At 33.9% G+C, this 20,195-nt stretch overlaps 2 protein-coding genes across 9 annotated transcripts in view; one reads left to right on the top strand and one right to left on the bottom strand.

Annotated features, from left to right (window-relative positions):
- Nucleotides 1–20,195, top strand: part of SREK1IP1 (SREK1 interacting protein 1) — a 469,058-nt gene that overhangs the window by 29,675 nt on the left and 419,188 nt on the right. The window contains exons 4-5 of one of the 7 annotated variants that reach the window (XM_003359789.5): nt 10,788–10,860; nt 13,207–19,181. The exons of 4 other annotated variants lie outside the window; for them this stretch is intronic. In XM_003359789.5, coding sequence (XP_003359837.1) covers nt 10,788–10,860; nt 13,207–13,396 — 263 coding nt within the window. In that variant the 3' untranslated portion in view covers nt 13,397–19,181. Of the gene's footprint in view, nt 1–8,984; nt 10,482–10,787; nt 10,861–13,206; nt 19,182–20,195 lie in introns of those variants that run through there. 2 more of the 7 variants (XM_085002416.1, XM_085002417.1) reach the window with 2 other exon arrangements.
- The window catches only part of SHISAL2B (shisa like 2B), a 25,017-nt gene continuing 22,713 nt past the window's right edge, over nt 17,892–20,195 (bottom strand). For both annotated transcript variants that reach the window (XM_003359794.5, XM_085002415.1), the window contains exon 3: nt 17,892–19,438. In XM_003359794.5, the coding sequence (XP_003359842.2) occupies nt 19,302–19,438 (137 nt within the window). In that variant the 3' untranslated portion in view covers nt 17,892–19,301. The remainder of the gene's footprint in view (nt 19,439–20,195) is intronic.

Here is a 20,195-nt window from a genome sequence, read left to right as displayed (position 1 = left end):
GAGATTTTGGAAACTAAAAGAGAAGCAGATATTGAAAAACTTGATAGGGCAAAGATAAAGCTAGAGAAAACTAAGAGCAAAATAAGGGAAAAAAGATAAGACAATTGAGGGGTCATTCTAGGAAGTACTACATTCAAATGAGTCCCAAAAAAGAGGAAACAAAAAAAGTTTCAAGAATTGAAGAATTAGTTTCCAGATGAAAAGGTTTGCCAAGTACCAGGCACAGTGTTAAAAACAGACCCACACAAAGGCACACATTATGAAACTTCATAATAGGAAACAAGAAGATATAAACCCAGCCTTCCAGAGTTGAGGATAAAACAGGTCATGGGTGAAAGATCAAGAATCAGAATAGTTTTATACCTCTAGCAGTAGATGAGAATAGTGCTTTAAAATTTTTGAAGGAAAATTATATCCAAATTAGAATGGTATACCCAACTAAATTATCAACCAAGTGTGAAAGTAGTATAAAGACATTGTCAGTCATTCAAAAAGTCTCACAAAACACTTACCTCTCACTTAGCCTTTCTTAGAAAACCTATGGAGTGAGTAAGCTCTACCAAAGTAAGGGAGTAGACTGAAAAAAAGGAAGACAAGGAACACAAGAAATCAGAAAGATAAGAAGGGAAATTTGTAGGATCCCAGAAGAACAGCTACACCAGGCATAGAGAACAACCAGGTCACACAGAAGCACAACAAAAGATTCTAGGAGAGAAAGCCTAAGATCCTTAATTCCACAAAGACGCTTTCCTCACCATCCATCTATACTGCCCTATTTTTTGGGTTTTTTGTTTTGTTTTGTTTTGTTTTGTTTTTAAATAAGTGCATAAAACTTTAGAATGAGAAAGAATCTTTAAGACAAATAGTCCTGCTCTCCTACCTTGGAGATGACTCAGTCTCCTGGTTCCTGCCCTTTCTTTCCTCACCACAGCTGTGTTGAAGGATAAAGTACACTTCCATCTTGAATAGTGGTTCATTCCAGAGGTGATTTTCAATCAGAAGACCTGGGACAAATCCACTTTTAGAGAAAGGTGAGGGAGTTAACATAACCTCCAGGATAGGGAGTAGTTGTAAATCTCCCTTATTAGCATCAACTTTCCTGTAAGGTCACACTGAGAATGACTGCTGATGAATTTTTTTTTTTTTTTCCTTAAAAAGATACACTTGACCATAGTCACTTAAAGGCTCAGAATTTGTTTCAAAGTCTCATGACTCCCACTCAGGACAGTGCTCATTCCAGTATGTCGTACAGATTCCAGTAATAAAGTATTATAGAAGGAATCCGTATTTATATCATGGTCACCTAATGGAAGCCCAGTGACCCCTACCCAAATAAATTGTAGATTGATTCCTAAGAGGGGAAGGGGAGACTAGAGGTTGTGGTTGTTACTTCCATTGATACTTCTGTTATTGCTCAGAATCTCTGAAAGAGTGAGGATGAAATACCGGTTGGGTGTGAGTTCTTATCCTACATCCTTTAGGTAGTTCTGGGGACTCCTTCCATGGTTTTATACTGTGCTCTTGTAATATTTTATAGAGAGCTCTTGCAGCAACATTCTTGAATATGGTGGGTTTTTTTTTTTTTTAATGATAGAATAAAAATAGTGAGCCAGGAGAAAGCAAGTAATTTTTAGTGTACTTTTATAATTAGTTGTTCTGCTATTATGAAATTGAGACATGAAAGGGAAGAGGGTGAAATGTATAAGCTCTGTTTTCTATTTTGTCTCTGTGTATATTTGCTTCTATTATATTGCATATTTTAAATGATTTAATATTGTTCATTGAAAACAAGTCTAAATGACAAATATATCATTTTTTAATGTAAATCACTACATCATAATCAATTATTGACACAAATTAGAAAATGTAAGAGCAGACCTTGACATGGTGGAACAAGCACTGTTGTCTTATTTTACTGAGACCTTAGAAAATTATAACACCGGTACTATGAACTGAAAAAGATCAAACAATGCAAACAAGAATAATAAGCTCTCACTGACTCACTGTATGTGCATGTATATGTAGAACATACTTAGTGTCTAGTGGTACTATGATTTTAAGATTATTAATGTTTTATACTGTGCTTTGAACTTCCTGAAGACTTGCTTTTGGGATTGTAACTGGTAGTAGCAAATATTTCAGGAATAGTTTATGTTAGAGTATGCATATAGTCAAGCTAAAACAATCTTACTGTTTACAAAAGACCAAAGAAATTCAAGAGTATTGAATTTTTCTCATTCAGTTTATCTAGTGTTATTTAATATTAATCAGTAATTTGCCTATAACTAGAAGATAGCCCTTTCCTCATATCTCATCTCTTAATATTTAATAATATTCTTTTAGCTCAGTGCAGAAATGTTCTATTTTGACAAGTTTGAGGGATTTTTGTTTTGTTTAGGAGAGATTATGTTAAATTCATCCTTGATTTTCTGTAAAAATGGTTTACACTGAAAACTGTATAGGAGAAAATGCCCCATTCATGTATTTGCATATTGCTGTAAATCTTTCTCCATCCCTTTGGTAGCTGCTAGAACCAGACTGACTTATAAAATCAGTGCTTAAATGAATCCACAGGGTAATTGGAGGAAAGACTGTATTTGGCTCAAAATATACTTTTTAAAGGTAGCTACAAAAGATATTTGCCGAGTGAAGACGCAAGAGGAAGTAGTAAATTTAGATTAATGGCTCTAGGTTTGGAACCACCTAGTCAGGTATTTAAAAGTGGGAGTAGCTATAACCTGGTGACAGATATGCAAACAAAGATCTAGTAACTGAGCATGCTAGTACTGCAAGGATGAGTCTTCCATACCGTCCTAAAGCTGTCTCTAAACACTGAATCATAACCTCTGATTCCTGTTTGTTAACAAGGGACCACCATTCTTGTTGATCATTACAAAATTTAAGTGCTAAAGTACATAAGGACTTTCTTGCCTTCTATTTCAACACCCTGTTTCAGAAGGAGCCTCAATAAATAGAAGTGGCATAATTTTAATAGTGGGTAGTTTAGAAACACTGAACCATTGAAAGAATCTTTTGCCTCTGTGCTTGAGCCACTGTGGGAACTCCTGTGCTTGAATTCTTATATCTTCTAGTTATCACTACTTCTAGTTCCTAAGGGTAAATGACTAGGAAAAAAATCCTGAATTCTAGAACTAATTTCTCTATATAATCTAGTCAGTGGATTTATTATCTATCATTCCTAAATGGAAGAGAAAATTATTCCCAGAGCTGGTTTTATATGCTTAGTTTCTCATAACTTTTTTTTTTTACATATTTATGTAGTTGATCTGGATTTATTGTCTTTTTAAAAGACAGCTTTTCAAGCAAAAGTTTAAGTGACTATTTTAGGGAGTTCCTGCTCTGGAGCAGTTGGTTAATGATCTGGCTTGCCTTTGCAGAGGCACCAGTTCGATCCCTGGTCTAAGAGCTGTGGCATAAGTCACAGCTCTGGATCAGATTTGATCCCTGGTCTGGGAACTTCCATATGCCCCAGGTGTGGGCAAAAAAATAGTGACTATTTTAAGATCAATCAAGTAGATTTCAAAACTAAAAACTATGAGGGATAAAGAGGGTTTTGTTTGTCATATGCTAAAAGCATCAGTCAGATGGACATAAGAATGCTAAGTTTGTATGCATCTAATAACAAAATTTAAAATATATGAAGCAAAATGTTAGAACTACCAGAGAAAATACTTGTGAATAAAAAAATCTACATATTTAGTCAGAGATTTCAACACAAGTCAATAATTGATGGGAGAAGTATAAATAATACCTGAATAACACTGTTCACTAACTTGACCTATTTAACGTTTATAGAACACTTCACCCACAATAGCAGAATATGTATTTTTTCAAGCACACACAGAATATCTCCCAATACAGACATTATTCCATCCAATAAAACAAGGCTTAATAAATTTTATAGGATTTAAGTCAGGCAAAATATTTTCACTAGCCACAATGAAATTAAATTAGAATTGATAACAGCTTCCTGGAAAATTCCCAAATAATTGTAATCTAAAAAACTTCTAAATAGTCCATTGGGTCAAAGAGAAAAAAAGCCAAAGGAGATTAGAAAGTGTCTTTGGGAGTTCCCATCGTGGCACAGTGGAAACGAATCTGACTAGGAACCACGTGGTTGCGGGTTCGATCCCTGGCCTTGCTCAGTGGGTTAAGGATCCTGCATTGCAATGAGCTGTGGTGTAGGTTGCAGATGGCGGCTCGGATCCTGCATTGCTGTGACTGTGGTATAGGCCGGCAGCTTCAGCTCCAATTAGACCCCTAGCCTGGGAACTGCCATATGCTGTGTGCGGCCCCAAAAAGACAAAAGACGGAAAAAAAAAAAAAAAAAGAAAGAAAGAAAGAAAAAGAAATTGTCTTTGAACTGTATGAAAATAAAAACATTGCATAACACTTATGAGATGTCTCCTTAAAGCTGTACTTAGAGTCAAATTTACAGCACTCCATGCTTATACTGGAAGAAAAGAAATGCCTAAAATGTATAACTTCAGCATCTACCTTAACACACTGTAAAAAGAAAAGCAAATGAAACCAGAAGTAGAAGAAAGGAAAATGTAAAGATCAGAAATGAAGTCAGTGAAGTGGAAAATAGAAAAACAATAGAGAAAAATCAATGAAACCAAAAGCTGGTTCATTTAACATTTAATAATGTTCAACATTATTTTATTAGTGTTGAACATTATTAAAATAATGTTAAACATTATTTTATTAACTCTTTACATATTCTAGATACCAATCCTATGTTAGATGCCCAGTTGGCAAATATTTTCTCCCAAAATATAGCTTGTCTTTTCATCCTCTTAATAGGTTTTTCACAGAGCAGTAGTTTTTACTTTTGACAGTCTAATTTATTTTTTTCCTTTTATAGATTGTACTTTGGTTTCAAATGTAACTAACTGTTTGCCTATATCTTGGTCTCTTTTACATCTTTCTAAAGTTTTAATAGTTTTATATTAAGTCCATTTTGAGTTGATTTTTACATAAGATGTGAAACTTGGAGCACTTACTATTTTGCTTAAGGTGACCAATTGTTTCAGCACTGACTGTTGAAAGGCTGCTTTTCCTCCATTGGACTGTTTTTGTGCCTTTGCCAAAAGTCAGTCGATCCTGTTCATGTGGGTTTGTTTCTGGGTTGTCTGTATTGATCTTTGTCTATTCCTCCACCAATACCACACAGTCTTGATTAATGTAACTATATAATAAGTCTTGAAGTTGTATGGACTGATTTTTTTCCCCACTTTATTCTTCTTTTATGAAATTGTTTCAACTATTCTAGTTTCCTTAACTTTCCATATTAACTTTAGGATAATGTTTATATCTACAAAGAATCTTGCTGGGATTTTGATAGGAATTTCATTAAACATGTTTATCAGAGTTCCCTCGTAGCTCAGTGGATTAAGGATCTAGCATTGTCACTGCTGTGGCTCGGGTCACTGTTGTGGTACAGGTTTGATCCCTAGAACTTCCACATGCCACAGATATAGTCAAAAAAAAAAAAAATGTTTATCAGTTTGGGGAGAATTGATTTCTTGACTGCATTGAATATACCAATCCACAAATGCAGTATGTCTCTCCATTTACTTTGATCTTTGATTTCTTACCTCAGCCTTGTGAGGTTTTCAGAATGTAAAATCTATACATGTTTTATTATATTTGTACCTATAAATATTTCTTTTTAATTATAAATAGTTTTATTTTTAAATTTTATTACCTGCAAGTTTATTACTAGTATATAGAAATATAGTTGATTCATGTATGTTTGCCCTTTATCCTTGCTGAACTCACTTATTAGTTCTAGTTTTTGGTAGATTCCTTGGAATTTTCTATGTAAACCATCATGTCATCTGCAAATAGGAACAGTTTTATTTCTTCTCTTTTGATCTGTTAGCCTTTTATTTCCCATCCTCGTTTTATTGCTATGGCTAGAACTTACAGCACTGTGTTGAAAAAGAGCAGGGAGAGATGACATTCACCCCTGGATTCCAACTATAGGGGCCAAAAACATTCAGGCCTTAATGGTTAGTTGTAAATTATTTTGTAGCTGTTTTTAATCAAGGTAAGGAAGTTTCCCTTTATTCTATTTTTTAGGAGTTTTTATTATGAATGAGTGTCAAATGTTGCCAAATGCATTTTCTGCATCAATTGATATCATCCTATGATTTTTCTTCTTTAGTCTGTTAATGCAATGAATTACATTAATTAATTTTGGAATATTCAACCAGCCTTGCACCTTTTGAATAAGCCACACTTGATCATGGTATATAATTTTTTAAACAAATATTAAATGCTGAATTCTCTTTGCTAGAATTTTAATGATTATTTGCATCTATGTTCATGAGAAGTTCATCTGTAGTTTTCTTTTTTTTTTCCCTTTTTTTATTTCTTTATATATATATTTTTTCTATTGCACAGCATGGTGACCCAATTACACATACATGTATACATTCTTTTTTTTCACATTATGTGTTCCATCATAATTGACTAGACAGAGTTCCTGGTGCTACACAGCAGGATCCCATTGCTAATCCATCCCGAAGGCAAAATTCTGCATCTGTTTACCCCAAGCTCCCAGTCCCTTCCCATCCCTCCCTTTCCCCCCTTGGCAACCACCAGTCTATTCTCCAAGTCCATGATTTTCTTTTCTGTGGAAAGGTTCATTTGTGCCATATGTTAGATTCCAGATATAAGTGGTATCATACAGTATTTGTCTTTCTCTTTCTGACTTACTTCACTCAGGATGAGATTCTCTAGTTCCATCCATGTTGTTGTAAATGGCATTATTTTGTTCTTTTTATGGCCGAGTAGTATTCCATTGCGTATATATACCACATCTTCCTAATCCAATCATCTGTCAGTGAACATTTGGGTTGATTCCATGTCTTGGCTATTGTGAATAGTGCTGCAATGAACATGTGGGTACATGTGTCTTTTAAAGTAGAGTTTTGTATGGATATATGCCCAAGAGTAGGATTGCTGGGTCATATGGTAGTTCTACGTATAATTTTCTAAGGCCCCTCCATACTGTTCATCATTTCCTTCTTGATTTCCTCATTGACCCACTGGTTTTTTATTTATTTATTTATTTTTTGTCTTTTGTCTGTTGTTGTTGTTGTTGTTGCTATTTCTTGGGCCGCTCCCGCGGCATATGGAGGTTCCCTGGCTAGGGGTTGAATCGGAGCTGTAGCCACCGGCCTACGCCAGAGCCACAGCAACGCCAGATCTGAGCCGCGTCTGCAACCTACACCACAGCTCACGGCAACGCCGGATTGTTAACCCACTGAGCAAGGACAGGGACCGAACCCGCAACCTCATGGTTCCTAGTCGGATTCGTTAACCACTGCGCCACGACGGGAACTCCGACCCACTGGTTTTTTAGTAGCATGTTGTTTAGTCTCCATGTAGTTTTCTTATTTTGTACTATTTAGTTTGATTTTGGCATCAGGGTAACACTAGCTTCATAGAATATCGAGAAGAATTTCTCATCTACTTGGTGGATAAGATTATGTAAAATTGATGTTAATTTTTTAAATGTTTGGTAGAATTTTTCAGTGTGATTATCTGGGCCCAGAGATACCCTTTCAGGAGCTTTTTAAAATTACAAAGTCAGTTTCCTTTGTAGTTGTGTGGTTATTGAAATTCACATCATGTTAGAAGACTTGTAGCAGTTTGTGTTTTTCAAGATCTATTTATAGATCTAAGGGATCTATATTGTCTGAGTTGTCAAATTTATGTTTGTAGAGTTGTTCATAGTATTCACTTAATCTTTCCGTGTCTGCATGGTCTGTAGTGATATCCCCTGTTTCATTGCTGATATTCATTTGTGTCTTCTTTTTTTCCAGTCATTTTAGAGATTTGTCAGTTTTATTGATCCAGTTCTTCAATTCATTTTTTTTTTCTGTTTTCAGTTTCATTAATTCTTTTTTTTTCTTTTTTTAAGATTTTTATTTTTTCTATTATAGTTGATTTACAATGTTCTGTCAGTATCTATTTTATAGCAAAGTGACCCATTTATACACACGCATATATATACACATTCTTTTCCTTGCATTATCATCCATTATGTTCCATCACAAAGTGACCAGACATAATTCCCTGTGCAATACAGCAGGATCTCATTGTATGTTCTTACTGTCTTCCTTCTACTTGATTTGGGTTTATTTAAATCCTCAACTCCCTACGCTCAGGTTCTCGAGATGGAAATTATATTATTAATTTAAGAGTTTTCCTCTTTTCTGTGTAAACATTTGATGCTATAAATTTCCCTTTCACCTCTGCTTTAGCTTTGTTGCACAAAATTTGAAATGTTGTATTTTATTTTTATTCAGCTTAGTGTATTTTTTTTAATTTTCTTTGGGACTTCCTCTTTGCCCAGTGGATTATTTAAAAGTGTATTGTTTTGTTTGGCATGTTATCTTTCTATTATTGATTGCTCATTTGATTCCATTGTGGACAGAAACATAGTGTGTATGATTTCAGTTCTTTTAAGTTTGTCAAAGTATGCCTTATGGCCCATGATAATTCTATCTCGGATGATGTTATCTAAGCACTTGGGGGAAAAAAATGTATTCTACTCTTGTTAGGTGGAGTATTTTTTAAATGTTGTTTAGATTCTGTTGGTTTATGGTGTTGTTGTGTATGACTATTGCAATTTATTGTATTTTTAGTTCTAAAATTTTTGTTTTTCTCTGGATTTTTTATTTCTTTTGGGCTTTCTGTTTTTTCATTTGTTTCACATATGTTCATAAGTGGTCATTGAAAGCATTTTTATGATGGCTGCTTTAAAATATTTGTCAGATAATTCTAATATTTCTTTCTTGTGGTATTGTTACCTATTGCTAAGTTTTTCATTCAATTAGAGATCCTCTTGGTTCTTAATGATTTCAATTGAAATTTGGACATATCTAAAACTCTGGCTTTTCTTTAAACCTTTTGTTTTAATTTGATTTTCTCTGGTATCCCTCCAGAAGGGAAATTGAGGATGTCACCTTGTTACTGCCAGATGAAAATAGAAGTACACTGTCACCGCTCAACCTCTTCCAATACCCAAGATGAACATGGCTTCTTGTTACTGCTGGGTGAGGGTAGGAATTTCACTTCCCCATGTGGTATATCCTGACACCATGGTGTGGGTAGTATTCTTATCACTGGGTGATGGTGAAAGCACTGACTTTCATTAGCTCTCTCTGACAATACTTAAGCATGGAGGAGGAGAAGTGCCTTATTACTGCTAGGTGGGGGTGAAAGTCCAGGCCTCCCTGTTTGGTCTCCACTGCCACTGTTAATGGAGTTCTCATTACTAGCCAGTGGGGATGAACATTTGATTCACTACTTAGACTTTTCAGGCTGGAGAACTGGGACATCTTATCACAGCCTCGCAAGGGGGAAATCCGTGTTCTTCACTCAGCCTTTGGTGATGTGGATGGGGGTAGTGCTACATTTTTTTTCTGGGGTGTTTACCTGGAGAATGGCAGTTGTTATCTAAAAGGTTCCTGTCACTAAGCTGTCCCTTTCTTGGTCCTTTGGCTAGAGAAAGCAGGCTTTTATTGGGGTATTTTTGTCTGCACCTATTGACACTGCCAGTTTGCCAGTTTCTTCAGCTCTAAGTCTGGGCTATATAAAGCAAAAAGAAATTCCAGGGAACTCAGTACTGTGCATTTTCTGGATTTCAGGATCCCTCGCTAGTGTCTGTCTTTCCACCTTTCAGAATCTTCTTGTTTGCTTTTGTAATGTTTGGGGGTTTTAATTATACTTAATGGAAGAATGAGGAAAAGTACATCTATTTTATCTTCCTAGAAGCAAAAGTTCATTTGATTTTTGACAAAGGTCTAAAGGCAGTTCTATGTATAAAACATTATGTATGTATATTTGTATGTATGTATGTATTTTGTTTTTTAAGGCTGCATCTGTGGCATATGGAGGTTCTCAGGCTGGGGGTCAAATTGAAGCTGCAGCTGCTGGCTACACCACAGCCACAGCAGCGCAGGATCCAAGCCATGTCTGCTATCTACACCACAGCTCATGGCAATGCTGGATTGTTAACCCACTGAGCAGAGCCAGGGATCACACCCACATTCTTATGGATACTGGTCAGGTTCATTACTGCTGAGCCACAATGGGAACTCCCAGAAACAATAATCTTTTCAGCAAATGCTGTTAGAATAATTTAATATTCAAAAAAGTATTCAATGAAAGAAGTTGGAAAATACTATGTATGCCACAATCCATTTTTCAAATGAGAAAAAACTTGGGACTTAGCACGTAACAATGTTTGTATAAGTGAATTTTTGTATGTATTTGGTTGTGTGGGAAAAGCCTAGAAGAATAGATGCCAAATTGTGTGTAGTATGTGTTTGCTTCTTCCAAGATACGAGGGACATAAATATTATAGCTGTTGTTATTGTTCCATGATCCTAGGATTTCATGATCCTAATTTTTTCTGAAAAATAAAAAAGTAAAAATTATACATGACTGTATTGTTTTGTTTCTTAAGGCCTGAAATAGTACCTCCTTAACTGTTGACATTGATTTGCTTTAGGAATTAGAAGTGGAATACTTGAATTTTTTACCTGATGTACTTTTAGATTTGAAATTTTTTAACAGTATATAATACTTCTGTAAAGTCTTCAATACATAAAAATTATCAAGAAAGTGGACCTTGTTACAAAAAACAATGCAATATCCTAACCAGTGAAATTCACCAATCAGCAACCAAAATCATAGTAGTATATAAACTCATGGTGACATGATTCTTTCCCCTCAACGCACAGGAATAAGTGAAGAAGAGGAGAAGAAAAAAGCAAAAAGCAAAGAGAAAATCAAGTTGAAAAAAAAAAGAAAAAGGTATTTATTTAACATTTCTTTAAAAAGTAGGTCTGTGAATCTAGAATGGATTATAAAATTCTATTTTTCATGTTATGGTCCAGTTAATTTAATATTAAATCTTAATAAGAGTTAGATGTTCAGTTGTTTCAGTAAAATAATAAAATCCTTCATGTCAATATTCAAAATAAAGTCAGCACTCAGCCACCTTAAGTTTTCTTTCTTGGAGCAAATCAAGGTATAAATAAATAACAGCCCTACCCACTTATTTTACGTATTCTCTTTGTATTCTAGATTTTTTAAGTTTTGGAACATCAGTTAAGTTTTTAATTAGAAGCATGTCTAAATTCTTCACGTGTATATTTTTTCCTCATATTTATGAAGTTGGAGCTTAAGTATTTGTATTCTCAAAGTATCATTGCCATGGCAAAGAAATTAATTTACTAATAGGACTTATGTATTCATTTGTCAGTCTAAAAATTCCTTCAGGTCTTTCAGAATTCTCATCAGCCACATAAGAATGTTTTACTCTCAACTCTTTTTTAACAACTGGTTAAATAAATTAATCAAAAGACTTAAAAGGCAACTTCTTCCATGATTAATATATAGGTTTTCATTTATACTAGAATAAACATGTTCATATAGACACTTTTTAAGGCATTTAGCAGATGCTATAATCTAGCTTGGACCTTAGTTCTCTAACAGAATAGGTTCTGCAAATCAGGTGATGTCACTTCGTAGTTTTTATAGTGCATGTAATATATACTTTCTAATACTTCAACTGCTTTATAAATTGTAAACGTTAGCTTATTTTCAGGTGTTGGGAGTTAAATAATAATGTTTAATGTAAAAATTAATACAGGAAGGTAGAGCTCAATGTATTGTGTAGTCTGACTAATGTATTATTGAATCATTTGCACTAGCACAGCATGGGGATAGCTTACATGGAAAGTGAGATTTTTCTATTTTCTTCCAAATTCTAATATCTTGGTATTATAGTAACATCTTAATTACTCAAGCCTCTCTACCTTGGGGCACACAGACCTCTGACAGGGCTCTAAATTAAAAGCACACTTAGCAAAGATAATGCCACATAATAAGGTTGCTGTTCCAAAGTGTAACATTCTATCTTAAAAAGAGAATCCAGGTCCAAAAAAGCCAATCAAAAAAGTGCAGGCAGAGAAGCAGCTCTGGTCAGAATGTGTGGTCAAGCAGGTCTTTAGAAGAGGAAAGCAGGCAAGAGTTGAGAACAACAGAGTTGAAGAGAGTGCAGGAGAATACATGAGAAAATAAGCTCAGGAGTAGGCCAAAGTCTACTTAAGTAAACAAGTAGAAAGAAATAAAATGTTACAGAAGCAGGAGAAACTCTGAGTCCCTAACCAAAGGCAGTCACTCTTCAGACATAACCTTATCTTCTCAAGTGTTTACTTTTTCTTCTCCTGTATATCCCTGTCAGGTTTTCTTAGTTTGGATTTTAACTTCTAATGTTTAGATCACTGAACTATCTCTTGGGATGCCTTTTTTTTTTTTTTTAAATTAACTCAGTTTCTGTTTTGTCACATATACTTGGGGTTTGGGTATTGGTAGTATGTTGTACATCTTAAGAGAGAGATGGCTTTTTTGGTTCATCTTTTTCTTACTTCTTTTTCATTAGAGAGAATTCTACATTTTTCCCCTAATTTGACATTAAAGTAACTTTAGAAAAATGAAGTGTAATGATAAATCATTCTCATGCATTTGTATGGAGTATACATTTAAAAGCATCCTTTCTATAACTACTGAAAATTATTTTGGAAAGCAAGCGTTCATCTGTATCATTCTGCATTTAGAAGAATCAAATACTTTAATGTGAAAAATTCAAAAAATTAACAGGAGTGCTTTTTTGGCTAATTTTCAGCTTTCATCCATTTATAGAGAGGTATAATTATAGCCTTTTTTATATAATTGTATTCTTTGTAGCTCTTTTAAGAGAATATGCTAACAAGTTATTATATACATAAGTGAGTTGTGTATATAATGAGGCTTGGTAAATGCTACTTTCTTTGCCTTATAAGAAGGATTTTGAGGGATACAAAGAATCCTCCAGGAAAATCATAGGAAAATTATTTCCTCCTTACTGAATTTAAAACTTATAACTAGAATTGAGCAGAATAGAGATATTTATTTTGTTAGTTCCACTGGCTAAGTGGCAGAAATTCTGAATACAGTATTTTAAGAGAATGCAAATATATAAAACATATATTTTGAGTTTCTTTATATTTACACCCCAATTTGTTCCAAGAAGGACTTAAGGCAGTTCAAATCCCATTTAAATCTACCCATCAGCCATAAATACAGTTATCAATCAGTGTGTATTATTGCCCATAGGTCTTATTCATCCAGTTCCACTGAAGAGGATACTTCAAGACAAAAGAAACAAAAATATCAGAAGAAAGAAAAGAAAAAAGAGAAAAAGAATAAGTCAAAAAAGGGGAAGCATCACAAAAAGGACAAAAAGAAGAGAAAAAAGGAAAAGCATTCCTCAACTTCTAATAGTTCTGAAATCTCCAAAAAGTAACTGAGACTTTGCCCTAAGCCATTACATTTTAAAATTTGGTTTTGAAAATTAACTTTCTTTGACATTTGCTATATAATTATGCTTTGCAATAAATCACAGCCTTTTGCATATAGACATGTTTTTCACATATGGTACCATTTTTGTCTGGCAATATTTTAATGTGCTATGATTATAAAATTTTGAATCAGTCTTATTACTTGATAGCCATGGCCCAAGTATGAATATTTGTGCAGAAAAACTCATCATTTTTGATATTATGTTTCTGTGTGTATGGCAAGTATTATTACTTCATAAGTTGACTGTAAATGGCTTAACTGCAGTCAACACAGATAATTTATCTAGCAGTTAATTAGTATTAATTAAGTGTCCACCTTCCAGCGATAAAGTGAGGTAGGGGATGATGCTTTGCACTTGACACTGAAAATTTTAATAGTTTTATATCCTATGATAATGTATAAAGATAGTGAAATTCTTCACTGTTTTTAAATCTAGACTTTTTTGTTTTGTTTTGTTTGAATGTCATAGGAGATGAAGCTGCTTTATTGATCTCAACCAAAACTTAAGTGAATGGTGTCAGTAAGAAGATGATAATTAAAATATTTGTAACAAAACTTCACTGTTTTCTGAAATGCAGAGTTTCTAGTACCTGCCTCTTTCATTTTTGAAACAAAATACTTATTCCTTGTTTCAAAAGACAAGTCTAGTTCAGCCTGTTTGTAAGTCTCATAGAGATGATGCTGTGTTGGGCAGGATTTTTAGAATAGACTCCTGGGTTGTTTCACAAATATGCCATATTGGCATGTCTTAAAGAGATACCTCAAACACATGAACTTTTTATTTAGAAGAATAACAGCTAAGTCTTCATTAGGACTGATTTTTATTGTATTCAGTATGTAAATTTTATGAAGCTTGTTTCTGTGAGTAATGTGGACAATTTTTATAAATGTGAACATATATATATTTATTTGTCTGAAATAATTTGTAGTTTTAAAGCAGGTTTCCACTGAACTTAATGGTTTCATAAATGACTAGTTTGGGGTGTTTCTCTCTTTTACTTCAGTCATACACCTCAGGAGAGTAACCAAAATTTAGGATTAAGAATTTTACTCTGTACTTTTTAAAATTTAAGAGCCAGGGAGTTATATCATGAAAGCCTTTATATAATAATGAAAATTTTATATGAGTATCATTTTCAAACCCATATTAGTAGATATAAATGTTTCTACATTTTTTAATTTCACCATGAGCAATGTTACTTCGCTTATTACTTGGGTATCCTTTTTGTCCAATAAGTTAAATACTTATTAGTGTAGCAGCATCAAAAGTCAACTAGTTATCATGGCACAGCACCAAAGATTGCAAGTATCTCACAGTGGTGCAGTTACACATTTTCGCATTGGTGGCCTGTACACATGGCTGCACGTGAATTCATTATGATGAAATCAGTATGAGTACACATAACCTCACAGGCTGGAAAGATGTACTGATTCTTCCTTCACCCCTCCCTTGCATGACCTCAGTGAGACTGAGAGAGCCTCATGACTCCCCTTAACATGTGCTTACCAAGCTCAGATTCTAGGGAGGCTGTATCCACATCTCTGTCTTGGCATCATAGCCACAGAAGATCTCACTTCCAGCTTTTCTATAACCTAATTTAGTCCTATGCCTCCTTAAAAAGAAATCCTCTTGTTTATATAACTTAGTTTGTTATTTGGAGGGAAACAGAGTGTTATTGGGTTTTTAAGTGTTTGTTTTTCCCTTGCTGTAGTTTATGTATTTTAGAAAACTATATTTTGTGAAAAAACAATATTTTGGTTATTAGGATTAAAAAAATGTTAAAAAAAACTTTTAAAAATGGTTAGAAAATGCTGCGTGCAAAAATGTTCTCATCCTATTGAGACATGGCTAAAAATAATACTTATAGTGACAATTAATCCAGTTATTTTTAACTTTTATTTCTTTTAATTGTAGAGATTAAAAGAGTTGGCTCATCAGATTTGTTTTCTGAATGGGGACACAATCAGTGGCTTTGGAGAATTATATAAAATTCAGCCCTTATTAACTAACATAGTATGGAAATTAAGATTTCAATGCTTAGTAATTTTTTCTCCCAGAAAAAAACCTTGGAATTATTAAGTAAACTTCCCATAGCATGAGAGTTTTTGAAAGATCTAATCTGAATAAAATCATTTATTTTTACTAAAGTAACTTTCTTCAAAAGTGATCTCATTATTAATATTGGGGTTGAATGAAAATCTCACCAACATATTGTAGGAGAAAATCAGTGACATTTACTCTCAGGCAGTATGTAGCAGAAGGAAAACTGAACTTAATAGTAAAAATCCAAAAGTTCTAGTTGTTCTAACTACCTGTGTGACCTTCAACAAAGCCATTTACCTTCTCTGGGCCTTGGTGTCTTTCATTTACAAAATGCTGTACCAAAATATTTCTGAGATCCCTTCTAGCCCTTAATGTATATGATTATCATTATTATAGTAAAATTCAGGTAATATTATTTTATAAATTATATTCACTTAGAAATATAAATTATTATATTCATTTAGATATTATTACAGAGAAGCAGGTAGCATTCTGTAAGGGTAAATGTTGAATTTACTAAAATAACCTTTAAACACAGGTCACTTCTTTAAAAGTAGATAATTGATATTGGTTCACATCCTGAGCACCCAATGTATGTCATTTTCACTAGATGCAGACAGAATTTATGTTTAGATCTGTATCTGTAACCGGTTACCTGAACACTTTGAAGTTATTGCTTTGAGGCTGATGGATCTACTTCCTACACAGTTCCCTGTTTCTTTTCTCTATATCATCTGTTGGCTAAAATCTCTCAGAGGGATCCCAGTTCTTCTTATCCACAGATGTTTACGTCTTTGGTTCTTCGAGGCCAAAACATGAATAAGTAAAACAAATGTGTGTGTGTGTGTTTACAACTCACTCTATCTAAAATTATATAGCCTTAGGTTACCTTCAATTAAAATAGATTGAAGAGTTAACTAGTAATACTCTTGTTAAATGCCATTGAGTCCTTTCTTCAATAAGTATTTTAGTGCCTAGCATGGCAAAAACTGTGTTAAGAACTACGGATATGGAAATAAATAAGACACATTTGCTTCCCTAAAAGGAATTCACAATTTGGTTGGTAGGAGAAACAGCAGACTCATCCTTATGTATCACATGCCATAACTGGGTTTATAGAAACACAGAGAGGTACCTAACATAGTCTGGAGAAGTTAGAAGAGGTACCTAGAAAAAGTAATGCCTGAAATGCATTTCAATTGAGGCTATCAGTGGGAGTTAAGACATTTCCTTACAGAATGAGTACTGTGAACAAAGCTCACAATAGAAATGGCCTGGGAGCATGTGTCAAGAAGTATTAGTCATTTGTAAGGCAGGAAGTGGTAAGAATTGAGAACGCTATTCTAGGATCTCAGGTACAAAAGGCAGAAGGAGGTTTTATGTTCCATGTTTGGGAGCTTGGACTTTGTATGTAAGCAAGAGACACTATTAGAGATTTTTAGGGAAAGAAAAAATAACTTTTATTGAGGTTTGGTTTCATCCATTTCATAATTCAATTTTGCAGTTTCTAAAGGATGAAACTGCTGTCATTAGGAGGCCACATAATTTGAATCTTTGATCTTCTATTTTCTGGTCTCATTCTAGAGCCACTTTTCTAAGATCCGATTATTTCTATAAATTACAGTAATTTACATATTCTAAAAAGCTACTGTATTCTTTATCAGACCCACCCCATAATTACATGCATATGTACATAATTTTAAATGTGTTTTGCTTTTAATTTTAATTTTAGGGTTTTTTTTTTTTTTTTTTTTTTTTTGCTAACAAAATATATTCTGTCCCTGTGTTAGTATTTTTGGTCCAAATAAATCATTTAAAATACTATTTTCAGTGTACAGAGTGTATTGTAATTTGATAAGACTTCTTTTAATTTTTTTTGTCTCAATATTTTGAATATTATAAAGCACTACTTCTTCAGAGTTGCAGTGACACTTACCGTTTGGTCCCTGTCACTCACCCTCAGGTAACCTGGCTTGGCAGAAAGTGCTCCAGGGACCCCAGCTGACACTAGTGCTGAGATTCCATTCAGGACAATGGTTTTTTTCCTATGTCAGTTTGATGATAATTTCACTTGCAAAGCCCAAAGTCTTCAGACCTCATTTGTTGCCTCCAAACATTTTCAGGATGCCAGAGAATTCGATTGCCTCTCCTAGAGCCTAGCCCCTGGTGCACCCAGCCTTGCCCAGCCCCAGTTGGCCTGTCCCACAGGTTGGGAAGTGTCTCGGGGGCCAGGAGCATTTTGCTGGCCCTGAGTATCTTAAATTTCCTGCTTCTTATCATGACATCCGCTCTTGCCCTTGAGCAACAAAAGTAGACAGTACCAGTGCCTTAACTTTCTCAATCTAGATTTTCAGCTAAGGCAACATCCAATTAGTAATACAGTTATTAGTATCTGTGAATCAAGACAGCAAATTTTCTAGGATTTATTTTTTTAAAAATCAAAGCTGGATAAAAGATCAAGAAGTACCCACAAATGCTTCATGTGCTTTCACAAAAATAAATTACAATTCTTTGCTTTTATGACAACATAAAATGTCATTTTTGTAATAGAAATGTTTTAACTTTCAGACTTCGCAACACTGTAAGTAATTTTAATATTGACACATTCGCAAAACTGTGCTCTTTTTGAAAGTGAAATCCAACACAGGCGGTAGGGTCTTGCGGTAATGATCTGAAACTGTGCTGTCAATTTAGCCACATGTGGTTATTGAAATTTAGATTAAATGAAAATGTTTTTCTTTAGTTGCACTAGCCACATTTCAAGTGTCCAGTAGCCACATGTGTCTTCGTTGCTCCTTTGCCAGACAGCAAAAACTGTTCTTAGGCATTTCTCTGCCCACCCCACCCCTCCCAAAGACCAGAGAAGCTATATTTGGCCATTTTGAAAGGCTAGTCTTCCAACTACAGAAACTGTACAACATGGTAGATGTAGCAGAGTCAGCTTAAAATTAATCTTTTTTTCCTATTGAATTCCATTATAAAACTAGGTCTGTGTTCTCATAATAGAAATCACATTTATGAATTAAAATCTTTTAAAATAATTATAATTTGCAGAAACTGCAGTTTTATATCTAGATGTCTAAGTGGTATTACTGCAGTAGCTTTTTGTGGGACCAGAGATTATGTTTGTTTTATAACTTTCATTTTAGAAATTCCTTAGGAACTTTATCATTGAAGGATTTTTGTAATGGTTATCCATTGGTATGCAGAAAAATAGTTATCATGCAGATTTTACATGATGATATGTTTTGTTATTGAATGTTAGCTTTCATAAAGGCAATAGTACATTGCGTGCTCAGCAAATCCTCTAAAAGAGGCGTGGGTTGATTTCTAAGACGCTATTAAGAACATGCCACTTCTAATTTATAAGGCCACTCCCCTGAGATTTACCTATCCAGTACCATCTCATAAAAATAACTGTTCTAAGTATGAGAAACTTGTAAAATGCTGGTAATGTGACATAAACTTTTCATTGTTCCTCATTGACATAGGTATGCATATCTGTGTTATTGATAAATTCTATAACTTCTCCTGAAGTATTAGTATAATTTTATGTAATGCACAAACACTAATTAGTAAGTAAAAGTAAGCTTATACACATGGAAATCTATCAGAAACTTATACAAGATGGAAATCTATCAGAAACCTTAGTGGGTGTTTAATAAATTATATGACCAAAACTGCACAACTATGTCTTGCTTTGTACGTGGTGAGTTTCTGAAAACTATTATTGCAAACTGTATTGAAATGCACTCTTTATTTTTATTGCTCCATCTCTCCAGTGAGCTTTTACAACACAGGATTTTTAACAGTAAGCGATGTTGATCTGTTTCGTATCTGTTGTTTTTTCTTGAATTATATCATCAGCTTCATAGAATGTTTCATTTGTTGAATTTGATGCTGCGTTTGAAATGGGGGCTTTGGTTTTTCTATTTGAGATACCTGCAAATACATAAAACAAAATGAAATAATTATTTGAAATTATGAAATCAAATTTTACTTTACAATTTGTTCTTAAAAAATAAATGTTGCAGAAATATTGGAAATATGATGTCCTGAAAATACTGTGGATGAGTGAGCACTGAATTATTTCAAAGTGTTGTTGAGCATTTCCTCCTGAAAGTCAAAAGAGAAATATTCAGTAACAGAAATAAGGATTTTGTTTCCATGCTTAACTTTCTCCACATTTCCATGGAGGAAATTACAATTTGATCGGAAGGTAACAATTTCTGGGTTGTTTAATAAAAGTGTGACTGTCCTTATGCACAAAGTGAACAAAACTAAAGTCAATCAGAATAATATAAAACAATATTAAGGGCTTTGCCTTTATAATCAATTTAGAGATAACTTTTAAAAAGAGCATGTTTTTCTTAATCACATTCACTCATTCTATGTAAATGGGTCCAAAGTGCATAAGGGTAGAGGAACATAGATCCTTGCTCATTTGAAGTTAGACTAACAAGCTCATAGCAAAGAAACAGATTATTAATCAATGGTGTTAGAAATTTGTGTGAAAATAATATATATTTCACCAATATATACAAACTTAAACATTTAGATAACATATAAATATGTAAAAGCAGTGCAAGAAATCACAGATGTTACTAATAACCTGCTGTTGTTAAATCCACAGTCTAGTTCACAATCCACATCTCACTTTACCCATCAGCAGCATTTTCTTTCCTTGGCTTCTCAGATG

The sequence above is a fragment of the Sus scrofa genome, chromosome 16 (assembly GCF_054392235.1).
Source record: "Sus scrofa isolate SSC_HxYL_T2T_F1_AM1 chromosome 16, Sscrofa_HxYL_maternal_Yorkshire_Landrace_v2.0, whole genome shotgun sequence".
Lineage (NCBI taxonomy): Eukaryota > Metazoa > Chordata > Mammalia > Artiodactyla > Suidae > Sus > Sus scrofa.
This window is presented reverse-complemented; position numbering and strand designations above follow the sequence as displayed.